The sequence below is a fragment of the Arvicola amphibius genome, chromosome 6, assembly GCF_903992535.2.
Source record: "Arvicola amphibius chromosome 6, mArvAmp1.2, whole genome shotgun sequence".
Taxonomy (NCBI): Eukaryota; Metazoa; Chordata; class Mammalia; order Rodentia; family Cricetidae; genus Arvicola; species Arvicola amphibius.
Genome location: NC_052052.2, coordinates 39,865,049 through 39,886,961, shown reverse-complemented (window position 1 = coordinate 39,886,961; position 21,913 = coordinate 39,865,049). Strand labels below are relative to the sequence as shown.

General features: G+C 42.4%; 1 protein-coding gene across 1 annotated transcript in view; it reads right to left on the bottom strand.

Moving 5' to 3' along the window:
• Nucleotides 1–14,372: 14,372 nt before the first annotated feature.
• Zyg11b (zyg-11 family member B, cell cycle regulator) overlaps nucleotides 14,373–21,913 on the bottom strand; it is a 56,830-nt gene continuing 49,289 nt past the window's right edge. Inside the window, exons 13-14 of the mRNA XM_038332438.2 lie at nucleotides 18,345–18,442; nucleotides 14,373–16,425 (exon numbers count right to left, since the gene is read on the bottom strand). Of these exons, the coding sequence (XP_038188366.1) occupies nucleotides 16,235–16,425; nucleotides 18,345–18,442 (289 nt within the window). The 3' untranslated portion in view covers nucleotides 14,373–16,234. The remainder of the gene's footprint in view (nucleotides 16,426–18,344; nucleotides 18,443–21,913) is intronic.

Below are 21,913 nucleotides of genomic sequence, written 5' to 3'. Positions count from 1 at the left end.
TGTTTTGTTTTGTTTTGATGTTAGAAACGGAACCTAGAGCCTTACTCGTGCTCAGGAACACTACCATATCCCAGGTTTTTTAAATGCTTTAACAAATTTAAACGATTTTTCAAAGATCTTGCCCCTAGACGTATGAAACCAGTCACACTTCGACTCTTAGATGTAAATTATACAAAATATTTTTAGGGGCTGCTTGTAATGAGACCTAGTTCAGCGAGTAAAAGAAGGTGCACCTAAAAGGTGAACGGGGACAACAGGCTTCATACAGCATGCAAAGTCACGCCTGCCTGCACACATGACACACACATACAATAACATTTCAAAAACAGAACACAGCACAGACCCTTTTGCTTGTTTTTTTTTTAATTGTTCTTACTGAACTATACATTTTCCTCTGCTCCTCTCCCTGCACCCCCCCCTTCCACCCTCTCCTGTGATCTCCACGCTCCCAATTTACTCAGGAGATCTTTTTTTTTCTCTTTTCTATGTAGATCCATGTAGGGTCCTCTTTGTCGTCTAGGTCAGCACAAGACCTTTTTAACAGCATTAGGGAAGGGGAGCCAGGAGGGACTGCAGTTCAAGGTCATCCAAAAAAATAGTTTGAAACTAGCCTCTGCTACATTAAGACCATCTTATTTAATGTACATATATTGTCAGGATCCATGCCAAGGCAAGAAGAGATAGGGAGGGAAGGAGGAAGGGAGGGAGAGAGAGAGAGAAAGAGGGAGGGAAGGAGGGAGGGAGGGAGAGGGAGGGAGGGAGGGAGAGAGAGAGAGAGAGAGAGAGAGAGAGAGAGAGAGAGAGCGCACTCTCTCCCTTGGAATGTTGGAAGTCTCTGCAACTTGATTTCCTCAAAAGTAAAATCTGGTGATCAGGTGATAATTCTCCCAAGGTTGAACTCAAGATTGCATAAGATAATGCCTGTAAAGTACCACCCAACATCTCCTTCTAGATAAAGGAATTCAAATGTTAAAATTAGTTTTCAAGAACAAATGACCAGGAAATACTTGCCTCTCACATGCTCTTTTTCAGCCACCCTGGAACTTGCTTTGTAGCTGAAGGTGACCTTGAACTGATTCTCCTACCCACCTCCCTGGGTGCTAGGTGAGCCCCAAAAGCCAACCACAAACATTCTTTAATCGTTTTACTAAAAACAAAACAAGGAAGAAAATTCGGTACCACGCTTGAGGTCCTCCTTTCACCCCAAGGAAGTGAAGAACCCAGAGAGTCTATAGGTGAGGCTGGCTGGGAGGTCCCCAGTCTCTGTAGGAGAAGCTGCAGAATCAACACTAATTCCAAGCCAGCCCAGTCTACTTAGGGAATTCAGCCAAGAGCCCATAACAAGGTCCCGCCTCAACCTAGACAATCACCTGCCACTCTAACACTCCTTCTCTCCTCCCATTTTTGGTAACACTGACAAAATAATAGGTAGAACTGAGGATTTATGTGGGCACCTTCTAGACTAGAAGGTAAAAGTCAAGATAATTCTGCAAATGACTTCCAAAAGACAGAAGAAGGTACTACAGGTGTTCCTTTTAGGCCTGGACCTAGGTCCCCACCCCGGCCCTCACAGCTTCCCAACCCCTAGGGATCTTAAGGGGTCTTGGCTACAGGAGCCCTCAGTTTACCTTCACTGCTAGCTGAGATGTCAGGAAATGGCTGCTAGGTTTCAGTCACTCATCACACTGCAAGGACAGAAACTGCAAAGAAAGCCAGCCTACAAACCACAATCCCAGAGAACTTAGACAACAATGCGGACCCTAAGAGAGACCTACATAGATCTGATCTACATGGGAAGTAGAAAGTAGAAAAAGGCAAGATCTTCTGAGTAAATTGGGAGCATGGGGACCTTGGGGAAGGGTTGAAGGGGGGAGGGGAGAGGCAGGGAGGGGAGCAGAGAAAAATGTAAAGCTCAATAAATATCAATTTTAAAAAAAAGAATAGTGTATACTTAGCTTTAAGAATTCCATGTAAGCCGGGTGGTGGTGGCGCACGCCTTTAATCCCAGCACTCAGGAGGCAGAGGCAGGCGGATCTCTGAGTTCGAGGCCAGCCTGGTCTACAAGAGCTAGTTCCAGGACAGGCTCTAGAAACTACAGGGAAACCCTGTCTCGAAAAAACAAAAACAAAAAAACCCAAAGAATTACATTGTAAAGAGAGACTATGAGTTAGTGTAAATAAATATACAAGTAGAACGATCTGTAGGGATACAGAGGTCCTTGCACACACTCACAGATAAGCACTAGGGAAAACAGGAATGTTGAACATGCAGGGTCATCTATTCAAAGGAAGAGATGTATAACCTTTTTTCTGACCAGAAGGCTGAGAACTAAGAAGGTTAACAGGCAAGGCCACCTCTGTGCTATCTGTAGGGCCAGGCCATATCTGGCCATATGTGGCCAGGCTCCCACATACAGGGCCAGAAATGGTTAGTAGCCTGAGTGACCTCTGCACTATCTCCATGACTGTTAAAGAGCACTTGCCACACTAGGCCCTACCTAGGTAGGCCCTTAAGGTAACACATGTAGCCTATCTATAGAATCATGTTCATGCAAGAAGTGACAAGTAATTTGAAAAGAATTTTGATGTAATCATGCCTTAAGCTTTATTGTGGACATGGGCTTGTGTTACACCAGGAAACTTTTCCCCAAATTGTACTGTATTTAAATATGCTTAACACAAACCACCAGTGTCAGAAAAAAAAAAAAGAACAGAAACTGAGCATCAGAAGAGCCAAGGTGAAGGAGTTTTATGCTGGGGTTAGCGGCATATGCCTTTAATCCCCGCGTTTAAGAAGGAGGCAGAAGCAGGCTGATCCATGAGTTCTGGGCTACTTAGGGGCCACATAGTGATACCTGTTTTAACACACACACACAAACACACACACACACACACAAAGGTAACAATCTAAATATCTCTCTCTTTTTTGTTTCTGTTCTTGTTTGTTTTTTGAGACAGGATCTCTCTGTGTAGCCCTGGCTCTCGTGGAACTCACTATGTAGACCAGGCTGGTCTTGAACTCACCGAGACCAGTGCCACCACGCCCATCTCACAAAGAGTTCTAAATATTTATTATGTTTTATGTGTATGTGTGTGCCCGACCATGATCCACTAAGTTGAGATTTTAGAGAGCAACCTGGGTTAGTTTTTTAAGGTCCTTTTATGGGGGAAGAAAAACTACAAGGTCAATATAAAATAGCTGCAAAAGGGCATGTACAGGGACAAGATAATTGGTGGTTATCAAAAATAAAATGAGAAGATAAGAATATCCATCATGTCATTGAGGAGTCACATCACAGAGTTGGTAGGTGCAAGTATAGCTCGAAGTACCCCTGGAAACATTCTGCAGGGCAAGGGGCAGGCCAGGGGCAGTCATACATCACGGGGTCACAGGTTCCTAACTAGAAATAGAAACCTATCCTTGTAGGGTGCGGGGACTTAACCACAATGTGGCTCATGTTTTGAAGAAAAGCCAACATGGCTCCTGCTCTGGTTTTCTAGTAACACGTAACTATAGGAATCCTTAGGGGTCAGAAGATGTGTGAGATCCCCTGGAACTGCAGCGGTTCTGAACCATCTGGATACTGTGTGATGAGTGACTGAACCAGCCTCATAGGAGCCAAACCCAGATCCTCTGCGAGAGCATTCAGTGCTTTTAACCACTGAGCCATTCTCCAGCCCCTATGCGACCTTATTTCTGAACCAGGAAGGGAAAGGCATGCACGTTTGTGCAGCGCTAAGAGGTAAACGGGAAGGCTCTTGGTTTGAATACCTGACTCGAGTGGGTGGTGTGAGCGGAAGCTGTGTTTACAGAGACGGCTGGTCTGAACAGAATTCCGTGCAGGCACACAGGCTAATTACCTTATCTTGTGCTAGTCTTAGCCCTCTGCAGCAGCCATTCCTTGCTCACTTGTGTCTGAAGTAGCGTCTATGACTAATAAACAGAAACCTTTCGGAATCTATTAACAGACCACTGGCTTCCTCCAAGCCAGAAGCTAAGGATGACATCAGATAGCATCTTGGGCCTGTAGCACAGCTTCTCCTCTCTGGCTGTAACTGCTTCTCTAGTGTACCCTAGTTAGGGTTGCTATCGCTGTGATAAACATCATAACCAAAGCAGCTTGGGAAGGAAAGGGCTTATTTGGCTTACACTTCCACATCATGGCTCATCATCTAAGGAAGTCAGGACAGGAAGGCCACAGGGCAGGAACCTGGAGGACTGCTGTTGACTAGCCTGCCCAACCTGCTTGCTTGCTTTTCTTCTTTTTTCTTTTTCCTTTTTTTTTTTTTTTTGTTTAGTTTTTCAAGACAGGGTTTCTCTGTGTAACAGTCCTAGCTGTCCTGGAACTCACTCTGTAGATCAGGCTGACCTTGAACTCACAGAGGGCACGTGCCGCCACCACCCAGCTTTTTTGAGGGGTGGGGGCAACCTGCTTTCTTATAGACTCCAGGACCACCAGTCCTGGAATGGCACCGCCCACAATAGGCTGGGTGCTCCCACATTGATCACTAAGAAAATGCCCTGAAGCCAGGCAGTGGTGGCATCAGTCAGTACTCAGAGGCAGAGGCAGGCAGATTTCTAAGTTCGAGGCCACCCTGGTCTATAGAGCAAGTTCTAGGAGAGGCCCCAAAGCTATAAAGAAATACTGTCTAGAAGGAAAACCAAAAAGAAAAAAAAAAGAAGAAAGAAAATGCAGTTACACACAGAAACCCTGTCTTGAAAAACTTAAAAACAAAACAAAAAAAACCCTGAAAATGTCTTAAGAGCTGGATCTTATGGAGGCATTTTTCTCAATTGAGGTTCCCTTCTTTCAGATAACTGTAGCGTGGGATAAGTTTACATAAAGACTAGGAGGTGGGTGGGCTGGAGAGATGGCTCAGTGGTTAAGAGCACTGGCTGCTCTTCCAGAGGACCTGGGCAGCTCACAACTGTAATTCCAGTTCCAGGGAACCCAACATCCTTATACAGACATACACGTAACCAAACACTAATGCAAATAAATTATTTTAAAAAAAAGAAGAAGAAGAAAAGAACTAGGTGCTGGAGAAGCTGGCACGGTGGTTAAGAGCACTTGCTGTTGCTACAAGACCTAGGTTCCATTCCCAGAGCCCACATGCTGGCTTCCCACTTCTTGGGCATAAGGCATGCATGTGGTTCACAGACAGACATATAAGCAAAGCACTCAAACACACAAAATAAATCCAAAAGCATAAATAAATGAAAACTAGCCAGGATAATTTCTAGAAATTATTTCATTTTACGTGTATGTGTGTTTCACCTGCATGTATGTGTGGATATGTCCCACATGCATGTCTGGTGCCTGCAGAGGTCGGAAGAGGGTGTCCTGTCTCCTGGAACTGGATTTATGAGTGGTGATAAAAGTCTTGGAGAGAGCAGGGATACAAGGAACATACCTAAACATAATTAAGGCAATATACAGCAAGTCAACAGCCAATATCAAACTAAATGGAGAGAAACTCCCAACGATTCCACTGAAATCAGGAACAAGAAAAGGCTGTCCACTCTCTCCATATCTATTCAATATAGTTCTTGAGGTCCTAGCTAGAGCAGTAAGACACCAAAGGGAGATCAAGTGGATACAAATAGGAAAAGAAGTCAAACTCTCACAATTTGCTGATGATATGATAGTTTACATAAGTGATCCCAAAAATTTTACCAAGGAACTTCTACAACTCATAAACACTTTGAGCAATGTAGCAGGATAGAAGATTAACTCAAAAAACTCAGTAGCCCTCCTGTACACAGATGATAAAAGGGCTGGGGAAGAAATCAGAGAATCAACACCCTTCACAGTAGCCACAAACTGCATAAAATATCGCGGAGTAACTCTAACCAAACAAGTGGAAGACTTAACAAGAACTTTAAATCTTTGGAGAAAGAAATTAAAGAAGACACCAGAAAGTGGAAAGACCTCCCTCCAGACTCTGCCCCCGACCCAGAAAGCTGTCCAAATGATGACCCCTCCGCAGAAATGCTCATGACCACTCCCACAGGGTATTTTAACTGTCCCTCCCTGTGTTTTTCTGGACTTTCTTTCCTGTCTCCTCTCTGGGGGGCTGGAAAGCCACCCAGGAGTGTTTGTATCCATTAAACCTGGGCTTTTTCTAATTCGGTTTGATTTAGTCTGATCTGGATTATTGCATCGTCAGAGAGGCTTATGGGGTGTAGAAACTTATCAATGAATTCAATCCCCAGGATCCACGTGGTGGAAGAAAGCTGATCTCCACTGACCTTCATGGGTTTGATGTGGCCTGTGTGTATACCCACACACTTATACCTGTATACACACCAATTTGTCAATAGAATTAAAAAAAGTCTTCAGGTTGGATTGGTGAGATGACTTAGAGGGTAAATGTCCAAGACCGACAAGTCCGTTCTCATTGGCAAGCCAGCCAAGTTCAGCATGGCTCTGTCAGCAGAGTGATAGACGTGAGAGAAGATACCCCAACATCATCCTCTGCATGCACAGTGGAGAGGGTACCCATACCCCATACATACACCAACAGTAACTTTAGTGTTTGGGTGTTCTACCCCTGTATTTATGTGTGTACACCACATGTGCACCTCCCCAGAAGAGGGCATCAGATGCCCTGGAACTGGAGATACAGATGATTGTGAGCTGCAATGTAGGTACTGGGGCTTGAGTTCCAGCCCTCTGCAAGAGCAGCCAGCACTCTTCATGACTTGGTTCATCTCTCCAGGCCATATATATATCAAAAGAGCATGCCATAAAGACACAAGGACATGGGTACATGACTATAACCCCAGCAGTCTGGGAACAAGAAGACTGAGACAGGAAGATCCTGTCTCAAAAACAACAAAAAGATAGGGTGGGGTGATAAAAACCAAAACTTTACTAAGTCACTTACTGGGTAGACAATTTAATGCTAAGGAAAATAAATTTTAAGAATTATAGGGCTGGAGAGATGGCTCAGTGGTTAAGAGCATTGCCTGCTCTTCCAAAGGTCCTGAGTTCAATTCCCAGCAACCACATGGTGGCTCACAACCATCTGTAAATGAGGTCTTGGAGCCCTCTTCTGGCCTGAAGGCACACAAGCAGACATAATAAATAAATAAATAATAAACATTAAAAAAAAAGGGCTAGAGAGATGGCTCAGTGGTTAAGAACGCTGGCTGCTCTTCCTGAGGACCCGGGTTCAATTCCCAGAACCCACATGGCAGCTCACAGCTCTCTGTAACTCCAGTTCCAGGGGATCTGACACCTTTACACCAATGCACATCAAATAAAGTGTTAAAAAACTTTCTATAACCACTAAATAAATATCCAACCTCACTCTGCATGGGCGTGCCTATTCATGTCTCTGTCTCTTGCCTGCTGTCCTTTGTCTCCCTACCCGGAACCAGCCAATGCTAAGGGACCTGCAGCTGTCCCTGCCTGGGACTGGCTGCTCTCAGGCCTGCTGCCTGCCGCCACATGGCCCGCTTCCACCGCTTGGGGGCCTGCAGTGTTTCTGCTGCCTGCTGCCTATCCATTTCAATTATCTTGATTCTGAGCATCAAACTCAAGTTGTCAAGCTAGGAGGCAAGTACCTTAACCTACCTAAGTGTTTTCACCAGCTAACAAAGGATTTCTAGTATTATGAACTGTGCTAGATCTCCATCCCTTACAGTCAACATCTTTTCATCATTCTGTGGAGCCTAAATAGTAATGCCTGCTTGGGACGCTGAGGTGGGGGAATCACAAGCTCAGGACCTGCCTGGGCTACAAGGTTAGTACAAGGCCAACATGGACAACCTAGCAAGACTTTATCTCAGGAGAAATTTTTAAAGGACTGAACTATAGCTCAGTGGTAGATCACTAACCTAGCATGTGCCTAGGTTCAGTTCACAGTTGTGTATGTGTGTGGTGGGACTTTGCATGGTAGCAACATCCTAGGCAGTGAGGTTTTTTATTTTGTATTTTTAAAAATACTATTTATATTTGTGTATGCAAAATGACTGTCAAACCTCTAACCACAGCCCCCTTAGTGCTGGGATTAAGTGTGAGCACTATTGTCAGGTTGACTTGTTGACTTGTCTATAAACTTTTATTTTTATTTATTTCCAAGACAGGGTTTTCTTTGTGTAGCTCCTACTCTCCAGGAACTTGATCTGTAGACCAGGCTGGACTCAAACTCAGAGATCCACCTACTTCTGCCTTCCAAATGCTCTGATTAAAGGCACACATTACCATGCCTTGCTTGTTTTATTGGTATGTGTATGTTTGTATGTATGTCTGTACACCACATGCATGTAGTGCTTATAGAAGCCAGGAGGAGGTACTGGATCCCCTAGAGCCGAAGTTGTGAGCCTCCACGTGGGTAGTAGAAAGAAAACACCAGTCCTTTGGAGTAGCCTGTACTCGCTGAGCCATCTCTTCAGCTCTGTCCTTAAATTCTTTGTTGTAGCATTTAGTCAAGATCCCAACTGTACCCGAGTAGAGGGGCTGACTGCATCTTCATTTCACAATGTCCACTGTTGATGACAAACCCAGGTATCATTTTCTCCAGAGCTTTGTTGTTGTTGTTGTTGGAGACAGGGTTTCTCTGTGTAGCCCTGGCTGTCATGGAACTAGTTCTGTAAACCAGGCTGGCCTCAAACTCATCTGCCTCTGCCTTCTGCGTGCTGGGATTAAAGGCGTGTACCACTACTGCCCTACCCTCTAGGAATTTTTTGGAATAATTGGACTCAACTGATCAGCCAGAATTAGGTGTGGTCATTGGAACCTTTAACAAGCACTTCAGACTGTTCTAGAACACACTGTTAAATAGTATCTATTATTCTCCATTAAAATTAAATTCCTTGAAGTGTCAGAAGCATGTTTAATAATCCCTTTACCAATGAGTGATGAACCCAAACGTTATTTTAAAACAAAATTTTGTTGTTTTTGAAGTGTGTGTGTGTGGGGGTCTCACTATATCATACAGGCTGGCCTTGGACTTGAGTCTCCCATTTCAGTCTCCCTAAGTGCTGGGATTATAGGTATATACTAGCAAGTCTGGCTCTAACATAAGTACTTCATAAAGGAATGATGTTCTATATACAGACTTCTGCAGGTTTCAGAAAGCACTCATCACAATAGATTACTAAGGAACATAAAGCTTGGCTTAATACTAAATTTCAAAGTATACAAGTGAAACTAGGCATATTTACATAAAATTTGTAACATTTATTTAAGCAAAAAAATCCCAATTTGTACATACAACATTAATACTTAAGTATTGTTCCATTTGAATATACAGCATGATTCATGTGCAGAATACTCTTGCTCACCAGGCCATAACCAGAATACCTTTAGCCCAAACAATCCAGGATTGTTGTCTGAGATACATACATTCAACTTCCTGATGGGTTTCCATTCCTTGAAGAGTTAAAACACATAGGAGTTCAAAGAAAAGACAGCTTTTCATACGCACAAGTTTAGAATTTGACAAAGGAATCCTGCAGAATCAAAGATTTTATTTGTCATTAATCACTTATTTTGAACTTTGCAAACAAGGTTTTTCTGTAGAGCCCAAGATGGCCTGGACCTCACTTAGCAGCTCAAGCTGGCCTCCAATTCAAGACCCTTCTGCTTTGTCTCCTCAGTGTGGACATTAAAAGTTGGTGATTAATTTTGTTATACTTATCTATTTAATGTGGGGCATGAGTGTGTACATAGTGCATACATGGGGTCAGAGGACAACTTGTGGGAGTCAGTTCGCTCCTTCAACCAAAGGGAACGGAGCTCAGGCTTGGCAGCAAGTGCCTTTACCCATTAAGCAATCTCAGTGGCCCACACAAGTCGGTGATTGAAAAAAGATATTTCTGCAGGCTATCTGAGAAATCTTGACATAACATTCTTTAAGAGAAAAAAATGTTCCCAAAGATTTCCTTTTATGAAAAGTGTCTCAACTTTCATTACTTAAAAAACTTCTTGCTTCAAAGTTGATTAAAATAAGATTAAAAGAGTCCGGTGTAATGGTGCACACCTTTAACCTCAGCATTTGAAAGGCAGAGGCAGGAGGATTTCTGTGAGAGATCCAGGTCAGCCTGCTCTACAGAGCGAGTTCTAGGACAGCCAGGGCAACATATTAAGACTCTTGACTAAAAAAAAAGGCAGAGGCAGGCAGATCTCTGTGAGTTCAAAGCCAGCCTGGTCTCCAAAGTGAGTTCCAGGAGAGAAACCCTATTTAAAAAGCAAACAACCCTCCCCCCCCAAAACCAACAACAAACAAAATCCTTAAAAGAACTCAAAGTATTCCATAAAGTAAGCTCACCATTAATGAAATAGATTTAGGATCTGCCACAAAATAATTTTGATAAATCTTGAAAAAAATAGGTATAACTGGTTTTTCAAGACAGAATTTCTCTGTGTAGCCTGGCTGTCCTGGAACTCACTCTGCAGACCAGGCTAACCTCAAACTCAGGGATCTGTCTCCAAGTGCTGGAATTAAAGTCATGCACTACCACACTCAACTAACAATTGTGTGCGTGTGTGTGTGTGTGTGTGTGTGTTGTTTTTTGGTTTTTTGAGACAGGGTTTCTCTGAAGCTTTTCAAGCCTGTCCTGGAACAATTATATTTTTTGGGGTGGGATCTTATTATGCTGCCCAGGCTCATCTTAAACTCATGTCTCACTTAAGTCCTCAAATTTAAGTACTCAAATGACCTTCTTGACTCAGCCTCCCTGGCATCTGAGAATATAGGAGAAGACAGTATAGACCTCACAATCTTTCTGCCCCAGCACTTGCATGCTAGGTTACAGCATATGTTAGCACACTGCCTGGCATGTTCTTGCCACTGGTCTGTCAGCTAGGCTGTGCTGTCCTAGAGAGCCATCCCCTCAGCACAGTAATACGTTTTCTTTTGGGGGATGGTGTCTCAAGACAGGGTTTCTCAAAGCTTTGGAGCCTGGAGACCAGGCTGGCCTCTAGCTCAGAGACCGGCCTGTCTCTGCTTCCTGAGTGCTAGGATTAAAGGCATGAGCCACCACCACTGGCTCTGAACTGAGTTTTGCATACTTTATTTTTTTAAAAAAGTAGGGCAGTCGAAAGACAGAAAATGTTTCTAAAGGCTATTGTCATCATAGTCTCTTGGGTTAAGATCTCGAAACAAATGCACGTACCACAAAGTATGCCACATCATGCAAAGTCGGTCCATGAAATTCTAAGTAATGCAAGTCATGACACACGCCTAAAACCCAACTGCAAAATTCTCTATCATACTCTATTCCTATCACTGGTGGGTTTACCTATCACTAAATTGGACATTTCTGAATTAACACTGAAAATTAAAACCGCGTCAACACACACTAGATGACAACTGAATACCCAATATCCAAGAGACAGTCATGTGAAATGGCCACAAGGGATTTAAGAAGGAAAGCAAGTTTTGCAACCCTCTCCTGAAGCAGTCTCAGCAGTTCTGAAGCCCAAATATACAAACTCTTCGCATAAAGAATATGCAGATAAAGCCAGAAGAGCCCTTATTAGCTGACAGTAGGGCACTGCCTTAACCTGTCTTCAACTTATTAACACTGTTTAAATCACAACTAACCAACTAATAAGAGTATGCCATCGGAGAGGAGACAGGTTGTAGGTTATCATATACAAAATGGTTCATTCTGTTACCTCTTTTCCCCTTTGCTCTGTTACACTGTTCTGGCCAGAGGATGTATTTTAAAACGTCAAACCTGGCTTGGTACACTCCTATAATCCCAGCACTCAAAGGGACTCTATCTCAAAAAGGCAAAAATAAGGGCTGGAGAGATGGCTCAGCGGTTAAGAGCACAGACTGCTCTTCCAGAGAAGCCAGGTTAAATCCCCAGAAGGCAGCTCACAACTGTCTGTAACTCCAGTTCCAGAGGATCTGACACCCTTACATAGACATACATGCGGGGAAAACACCAATGGACATAAAATCGTTTTTTAAAAAAAGGCAAAAATAGCTGGGGGGAGGGTGGTTCATGCCTATAATTCCACACGTAGCATGGAGAGGCAGCATTCAAAGTCATCCTTAGATACATAGTGAGTTTGAGACCAGCTTGGGGTATGCAAAATCCTGTTTCAAATAAAAAAATGAAGCAAAACCAAAAACTAAGCCAAACTTACTGTTCACTAAGTCACCCCAATTTGGTATATTTAATGTTTTCAGTAACATGTACCAAAGGGGGGGAAGTATGGTTGAAGAGCATCAAAGACCGACCAGTGTTATCTCAACAATCATGCTGAAGTGACTAACAGTCAGGAAAGTGGTAAGGTGTGTTTGGGGCTCACAGGCAGAATGGTTGAGAGTTCTAAACAAGTTCTAGTTACATGAAACAGAACAAAGGAAAAAAAAAAGTAAATATAAAAATTGAATAGGAAGACAACAGGCCAGCATAAAAGGACCCATTTGTAAGAGAAACATCATTAACTGGATTTATATGATTGATGCAGTTTTTGTTTTGCTTGACACAAGGTCTCTCTGCATAGCCCTGGCTCTCCTGGAACTATGTATGTAGATGAGGCTAACCCTAAACTCACAGAAATCCACTTGCCTCTGCCTCCCAAGTACTGGATTAAAGCCGTGAGCCACCAATCATGGCTGGTTGGTGGTTTTAAACATGGACCTTTGATCCTTTAGAAACAAAAAATAGAGAGGCGAACTCCCAAGGCAGTTTTCATTCATCCTCAGTGGGTGAACTCGCCTGCCGGGCTAACAAGCAGCAACAGTAATGGTCGACTCTTGAACCTGTGGGTCTGACAGGACTCTCTTAAACCTTTTAAATCAGTTACAATCAGTCGTCATTGTGTCCACCCCATTACCTCTTGATTTATGGTTTTATTAATAACTTTAGTTTTCTGATAGTAGGAATTTAACTCAGAGCCACTCACTCTAGTACTGAGCTGAGTTACACTCTCAACCCAGGAGAAAAAGTCAGAGTATAAAGACCATAGCAAAACTGACTTAATGCACAAACACCAGATACTTTGATCTGCTATACTTTGCTTTATTCGATTACAATCTTACAAAGTCTAATTTCATTTCCTTGCTGGGCGGGATGCTGGGGACTGGACCTGGGACCTTGTGCATGTATCTCTTTCAGCTGACCCAAGTGTTGCTATTCAATGGCTTGTGTCTGAGTACACTGATGGGTTCAACAAGGTCATTCAGCTTAGTCTAAGCTGCTTGAAAGCACACCCCTAAGCCAATGACTTTGGAAGTACCAAGTATTTACATTATGGTCTCCAATTATGAAGAAGAGGCCTGTTAGAGACTGGCTGGACAACCATACATGTATTTACTATATTTTGGCTACACTCAGGATTTAGCTATATTCAGCTATTTTCAATTAGAATTGAAAATTCTGTCTTAATGACAGTTTTCAGAACCATCCCAGAGCCAGACACAGTAGCACATGCCTGGAATCTTAGCACTTACTTAGAATTGTCAGCTGAGTGGGATCAAAGTAGACCACAGCCCTGTGTCTATACTTAGTGAGATGCTATCTCAAAAACAAAAACACACCACTCCCCAACAACCAAAAATCAACAGCACACAGGTGCTAACATCTTGATATATTTGGGATGTGAACAGCTTTTGTTTTTGTGTAGGTCTGGAATGTAGTCTTGACTGACATGTGAAATATAAATTGAAATGTGTTTGAGTCTTCATGTATCAGGTTATTCTGAAAAATTCTCTAGTTTTGGCTATTCTTGTTCTGCTTCTTGAGACAGGGTCTTGAATTTGCTATGCAGCTGATGATGTTGGGATTGCAGGTGTACACTACCACAGGTGGTGTCTTATTCTAAAGATTAGTAAAGCAGACAGTTTGGTATTGGTCTATAGGAACATGCACTCTTGTCCTAACATCTGAAGCCAAAGTTCTCAAACAGGCTCTCCCCAAGCATACTAGGTAGACCTGGCTGGTCAACAGCATCAACTGGTGATTTACTGCAGAATATCCTGCTGTCAAAATTTTAATTTTAGACATTAAAATTGGGGGTGAAATGTTAACAAAAAGCAAAACTCCTTTGACAGAATTTTTCTCTAAAATATGATTAACTATGAAAAATGCATCTTTTTGTGGTGGAGGCTGTTGAAAGAAGTATCTATCACTAGGTAGCCCAGGCTAGCTTCAAACTTTCAACAATCCTCGCTCCAGTGGCAATCATAGGTTTGAGCAACCATTTCAGGCAAATATGTATCTTATGGCTCTAAAAATCCCTGGAACCAATGAAGTAAGAATTAAACCATTGTTTTATATGGCTTTTTGATAATTCTGTGTATCTGTTTTCTTTTAGTTTGATTCAGTATTCATTCCTACAAAGGAAGCCCTAAACATTCAAGTCTGAAGTGTGACAGTAGTATAAACATGAGTCAGACATGTTAAAAGCATACTAATAAGTCAATCAGCTTGTTTTTTTTTTTTTTTTAATAGACAGGGACTCTCATGTAGCCGAGGCTGGCTTAGAACTCATAATCCTCTCGCCTTCATAGTTTACATTACAAGCCCCCATGCCCAGCTTAAACTAGCTCCCCTCTAAACTGAAATATCTGTGAGTTATTTAAAAATATCATTTTAAAACTCTATTGAAAGCATTTTAGATGTGTAGGAATAAAATGTAGTCAGAACTTTCAGGTTAAGCCCGCTCACAGAACGAGCTGTAGCTGCACTTGTTTGGGATGGGTCTCGCTCTCATGCCACCTGCTCTGTGATGCTTTCGATTAAGGGCAAGTGCTACCAGCTTCCTTAAAATAAGAATTGCTTTTTTTTTGTGAGAAACAGTTTCCCTCTATGGCCCAGGCGGGCTTGCTACTCTGTAGCCTAAGCTCATCTCTAACTTCTAGTTCCTTCTGTCTCACCCTTGTGATTACTGGATGATAGGTCTCCACTATTCCCATCTTAAAATGAAAATTTAAATGGAAATTAAGTTTGCTGGTAACTTGATATATCCCAGGTTTGTAGGACAATAACTGGTTCTTCATTACATCAACTATCTTAAAGGACAGGCAACTGTCTAAAAGACATCTATCAAAGAATTTCCTTTTACCCACTCGGCTGCACGTTTAACCCTTTAGCAGCAGCCTATTCTTCTCTTGCAGGTTTGGAAGTGATTTGTGGACATCCTTCTTTAACATGAACACATAATGAAGATACACTAACTGTCTCTCTGACACAGACTGGCCTCAAACTCATGGCACCCCCCCCCATCTCAGTCTCCTGAGTGAGTACAGGTATGAGCCATTTATGCTAACAGATAACCATATTTTATCAGAAGAAAGAAAATTAACATTTCTGTATGTAGTGCTGGGTATTGAATCCATACATGCTAAGAACACACTCTACCAATGAGCCACACCCCAACTCAAGGTTAAACTTTTATAGCAAATTTTCTGTTGTCAATTGTATTTTAACTAAGCAAGTTAACTCTGTAAATAGTCTACTCCACTGAATAAAAATGACTTTGGAAAAGAAGGGGTAAAACAGGAAGTTTAACCAGCGACACTTTAAAAACTGCACTCTTACAGCATGACAGCCTGTGTCTCAGAGAGGCTTTGATCCGCAATGCTGCGATGCTACACTTGTAACTGGGCGAGTAGTTCTGGAGTAGCCTGCGGGAAGAGTCCGAGCTCTCAGCCTTCAGCCTGGAGAACAGCTCCTGCTCCCGGCCTCGGGAGAGGGGCTCAAGGAGAACCTGTCCATTCTCAGAGCTAAAAAAGCAATGTCTAATTCCTCTTCAACTCCATCCTTCTTTCATAGCTTCTCTTTCGTTTTTCTGCCATCCAGGCTCCAAACAGCAGAGCTTCCAGAGACACAACAGTTTCCACTCGTACAAACAAGTGCATCTTGTGGAAGACACACAGAGAACGAAGGCATTTTTACAGAAACATAATAAATCTTACAATCGAACAGTGCTCATATTGTGTCAGCAGCCCTGCTCACGCTGCAAATTACCTGGAAGGGCTCGAGAGAAGTCTGGCCTAAGGGTTCGTGCAATTTATCATAAGACTGTAGAATCTCAAGCACAGGTTAAGTTCAAACATGAAAGATTTCCTAAAAGACAATAATGAAGGAAGACCTTTCTCCTCCTAAGTTAAAAATCACAGAACAAATCAGACTGTACATTACCAAGCCCAGATGGATCACACGACTCTTACCACAGACACCCCCACACCAGAGAGCACACCATTCCAATGAACCACCACAAAAATGATTTCCACTGTTCATTTCTAACTATCTATGGCTATCAATTTAGTCGGGCCTGGGGCTGCTTTTTACAGGGAGGGGGCCTCCCATGGCGCACAATGTGCTTTTCTAAACTGTCCAGAATGGCTACGGCAATCTGCTGGACGTAGGGGTCTGTCTGCTCATGCTCTTTGATGTTGTACAAATGCTGCAGTCCTCCTTCTTCAATCAGCATGCTGCAATACCTTGAAGCTGAAAGAAAACATAACATTTCTCTTAAAATATTTTGTTTTGAAGTTATCCCACAAACCAAACAAGTTCTCCAGAGCTTAAAACAAAACAAAATACATCAAAGGCCAGTCATGGTGGTAAATGAAGTATACCTACATACTAAAGACTCTGTTAACAAAAGAAAGAAAGAAAGAAAGAAAAAAAAGGGCGGATCCCCATGAGTTCGAGGCCAGCCTGGTCTACAGGAGCTAATTCCAGGACAAGCGTCCACCTCTATTAATCTCTTTATTTCTTTGAATTCAGGAATCTAAAAAAAAAATTATTCTTATTTTATGTGTTTGGGTATTTTGTCTACTTCTCTACATGTATGTCTGTGTATTCCTTTTATGCCAGGGCCCAGCGAAAGGCAGAAAAAGGTATCAAATCCCCTGGAACTGGAGTTACAGATGGTTGACTCACTACGTGGATGTGAGAATCCCAAACTCAGATCCTCTGGAAGAACAGCTGGTGCTCTTAACTGCTGAATCATCTTTTTAGCCCAGCTTTTTGTTTTGTTGAAACAGGTTTCTCTGTGTAGTCCTGACTGTCCTTGAACTTGCTCTGTAGACCAGGCTGGCCTCGAACTCAGAGATCCACCTGCCTCTGCCTCCCGAGTGTTGTGATTAAAGGCGTGCGCCACCACGCCTGGCTACCCAACTATTTTTTAAGTGTGCCTATTTCTTTCTCTCTTTCTCTTTCAGATTTGTTTTTCTTGTGAGACATGGTCTTGTCATGCAGATCAGACTGACTTTAAACTTTTTTTGACCCTGTCTCAACTTCCTTAGTGGTGGAACATAAGTGTGCCACCAAGCACACCTGCCAAACACTTTGGAAGGATTCACTTAATTCGTAACATGACCTAAATCTCTTACTCTATATTTTAAAAGTGTCTTGGGCCTGGGAAAATGGTTCAGTGGGTACAAGGGTTTGCTGTCCAAGCATGAGAGCCTGAGTTCTAATTCTAGAACCCACATAAAAAGTCAGGCATGGCCATGTGTGCATGTAATTCCAGCTTTATGGGATGAGAAAGGCCAGTTCCATTAAATCCCTGGCCAGCCAGCCTACCCAAAACAGCAAACTTCTGGCTCGGTGAGAATAAGGCAGAAAAAAAAAGAGAGAGTCACCTACACCCTCCTCTGGCCTTTGAATGTCTATGGGTGCAGTACCCACAAAATCATGTGTGATCTCTCTCACACACACAGAGAAACACACACACTTGCAAGTAAATGTACTTAAAAATCAGTGCAGCCAGGAGTCATGGAGGACCCCTTTAATCCCAGCACTTGGGAAGCAAAAACAGGTGGATCTCTGTCAGTTAAAGTCCAGCCTAGTCTACATAGTAAGACCTATTTCAAACAAAACAGAAAACAATGGGATATACACTTTAAAAATTGCTTTTGAGCTGGGTGTGGTGGCACACCTTTAACCCCAGCACTAAGGCAGAGGCAGGCAGATCTACTTGAGTTCAAGGCCAGTCTGGTAAACAGAAAGAGTTCCAGAACTGGCTCTGTAGCTACTACAAAACCTTGTCTTGACATCCCTCCGCCCCCTCTCCCCCAAAACCAAATCAAACAAACATCTTTAAAAAAAAAAAAAAAAACTTTTTCTTTCTGGGATGAAGGTGTGTGCATACAGGTGCGTGCGCGTATGGACACACACACACACACGTCTTGTCCAGCCATGTTCTAGGCATGGTGGTACATATCCATCTCACCACTAAGAAAGCTGAGGCACGAGAACTGCTGAGAGTTTATGGCCAGCCTGAGCTATATAGTCAGCTCTGTTCCAGCTTGTCAGGCAGGACTACATAGGAAAGACTCAACAACCCTTCACACCTCAAAATCACTTTCTGTAAAGGAGCATTTCACCTGAACCATAGTAAACCTAGTTTTGGTACATACGGTTCTTGCTGCAAACGTGTTGCATGGCCCAAACTGCCCACAGCTGGACTCCCGGTGTTGTAAAACAGCCAAGCAGTGGGAAAAATGGATTAAAGGACCTAAATGTTCAAAACAAAAGAATCAAAGTTACATTTTATACAAGCATCATTTTCTAAGCAGTGATTCTTACATCGTTAAGAAAAGGCATGCCATTTCTAGGCTGATACAAAGGGTCAATACACATCTTCTCTTTGTCACAGCTACTTCAGAAAGGATTGCATTGAGACACAGTGGCACACAAAAGGTATTTAACACACTGTATGAAGGGACGGGGTGTGGATTTTTTGAAAGTTTTTTGTTTTGTTTTCCTTTTTGGTCTTCCCCTTAGATATCTGAAAAAGTACACTCTACACTTTAAAATTAGAAGAAGAAGACAGGTGTGGTAGCTCACAGTTTTAATCGGGAGGCAGAGGCAGATAGAGTTCTGTGAGTTTGAGGTCCGCATGGTCTACAGACTGAGTTCCAGGACAGCCAGACTGAGGAAGAAAGATGCATCTTTAAAAAAACAAAAACAAAAAACAAAAACAGGTGAGGGGATGGGGGGGAGAAGAAGTAAAGGCGTGCATATTAATAAAGGGAGTCATCCGCCAAGGAGCTGGACCAACTATACACACAGATGCACCAAAGGCATCTGGGGCTGCTAGCTTCAGAAAAGCACAGCCTGAGCCACATAAGAGCCTTCAAAGAATAACCTAATGGTGTACCCTCAGTCCTAGAAAAACAGGCACACCCCAACACAGTGCATGGTATGAAACAATAAACAGGGATGAAAGCTATAAACATGGAGACTAAAAACAGGCACAGAATCAATCAAGTAAGGAGTTGCTTCTTAGAAAAAATAAAACTGGCAGTTCACTTAGGCAAACTAACCAAAAGAAAGAGATGGCCCACACTAATACAATTAAGAGATTTTAAAGATGTTATAACAGATTACAATGAAGTCCTCAGGATTATTAGAGAATATTTGAAAAAGTATATTACAGAAAATTGGAAAAATGGATAAAATTCTAAATGATCTACTAAAATTAAGCCAAGAGGACATACATAACTTCAAACAGATTAATAACAAGCAAAAAGATTGAAAGAGAGTGGAGGGAAGCCAGGAATGGTGGTGAACCTCTAGTCCCAACACTCGAGTGGCAGACAGATCACAAGGAGCTAACGGTCTAAACAGTGAGTTCTGGGCCAGCCAGGGCTATGTAGTGAGACCTGCCTAAAGAATAAATAAAATAAAATAAACCAATTGCCAAAACAAACAAAAAAATCCAAAAGTAAATTAAATTCTTACAGAGCAAATCTAAGAATATGTTTAGAAGACTGCATCATGACCAAGCTGGCTTCATTCCAGGGATTCAGGGTAGCTCAACATACGCACATCAATAAAGAGCACATAAACAGACTTGAGAACAAAAATATTGATCATCTCAACCACCAAAGACCTTTTACAAAGTTCAGTTCTCATGATAAAAGTCTGAGAAATTAGCCTGATACAACAGACCCATGTAGGCTCCCACTATACACCAAATGGCAAAAAGGTAACCAGGACTGAGACAAGGGTGTCCACTTTCTCCACTGTTACTTAATTTAGGACTCAAGTTTCTAGAGAAATAAGACAAAAGAATGTAATAAATGAGGCATAAATGGGAAAGGAGGGTGTCAAATTATTACTATTTGCAGAGAATTCTTATTTCTATTAAATATTTTCAGCAAAGTAGCAAGCAGCACACAAAACCAATATCCCTATAGTGGTATATCACTTGTGTTTTAATAAATAAAGATGGCCTGAAGATCAGCGCAAAGCAGCCACACTATTCAGCCATGCAGGCCAGGGAGTGGTGGCCACATCTTTAATCCCAGCACTAGAGAGGAATATAAAACAGGAGGAGACAGGTCTCACACTCAGTCTGATTCTGAGGATTCGTGGAGGCAGGATCTCCTTTCAGTCTGAGGATTTCATAGAGGTGAGAGCTCTCTAGTGGCTTGGCTGCTTTGATTTTCTCATCTTCAGGTTGAACCCCAATATCTGTCTCTGGGTTTGCATTATTCATGCTATACACCGCCAAATCAGTAGCCTTTCTATATAGCAGTAGCAATTTACTGAGAAATAATTCAAGGAAGAAAATTCCATGCAGAATAACTTCATAAAAAATAACATATCCAGAAATAAACCTAGCCAGGGAACTAAAATCTTCTAGAATGAAGACCTGAAGACACCAAGAAGGAAACCGGAGGAGACACTGAAAGACAGAAAGGCCTCCAAGCTCACGGCTGGTGTAATTAATGGTGTGAAAATGGTCACGTGAGTGAAGGCGACCTGCAGATTCAACACTACCTCTATGAAAATCCAATGACATTCTTCACAGAAGTAGAAAAGCTACCTTAAAGTTCTCATTAAAACGCACAAGCAGGGCTGTGACATGGCCTCTGGGGTAAACACCTGCAGTACAGGTCGGCTGAGAAAGTGAGCTTCAGACCCTGGACAGAAAACAACTGACTGGCAAAGGTTCTCCTGACTGATGCACATCATGACATGTTGGCAAGAGCACCCCACACACAAATAAATTATAATCTCCTTTTAAAAAGAAACAGAAAGGATCCCAAATGTGTCAAAACAATCTAAGCAGAAAAGAGCACTGCTGGAGATGGCAGACCTCAAACTATACCACAGAGCCATAACAAACCAGCACTCACCGGGACAAAACCAGACATGTAGGCTAGTGCAACAATAAAGGAGAACTCAAATATGCCTACAAAACTAGAGCCACCACCTTTGACAGTGGAGAGATGGCTGAGCAGCTAAGAGCACAGGCTGCCCTTCCAGAGAAGCAGAATGACTACGTATGGAAAGCAAGAGGTCAGAGACGGGGAGGAAGGGAAGGCAGTGTGGGTAAGAGCAAAAATACAAATAAAACGCATGACTTTTCCAAAAAAATTAAAGTAACATACATTTAAAAATCTTTCTTTCTGGGCTAGTGAGACGGCTCAGCAAGTAAAGGCACTTACTACCAAATCTAACAACTTAGGTTCAATGCGCTGACCCCCATGTTGGAAGGAGAGAACCAACTCAAAGTTGTCCTCTGGCCTTCACATGCATACAATAGTATGAACAAGCATCCCTGCTCCTCCACACAAAATTAATAATCATAATAAAAAGATTTAAATATTTTTACTTATTTTTTTAAAGACAGTCTCACCCTTTAACCAATGCTAAACACTTTGAATTTCCTGTGATCTTACCTTAGCTACAGTTATAGGCACAAGCCCTCACACACATCACTCGCCCGACTTCACTCCTTTTTTTTTCTTTCTTTGTCTTTTTTTTGGGTGGGGGAGTTCAAGACAGAGTTTCTCTGTGTGGCACTAGCTGTCCTGGAATTCACTCTGTAGGCCAGGCTGGCCTTGAGCTCAAGAGATCCAAGCCTTTGCCTCCTAAGAGCTGGTATTAAAGACACATGCAACTACCACTCCATAGTTAGTTAAAAGTTGTTAGTTTAAAGATTTTATTTTGACTGGAGTGATGTAAAAGTACA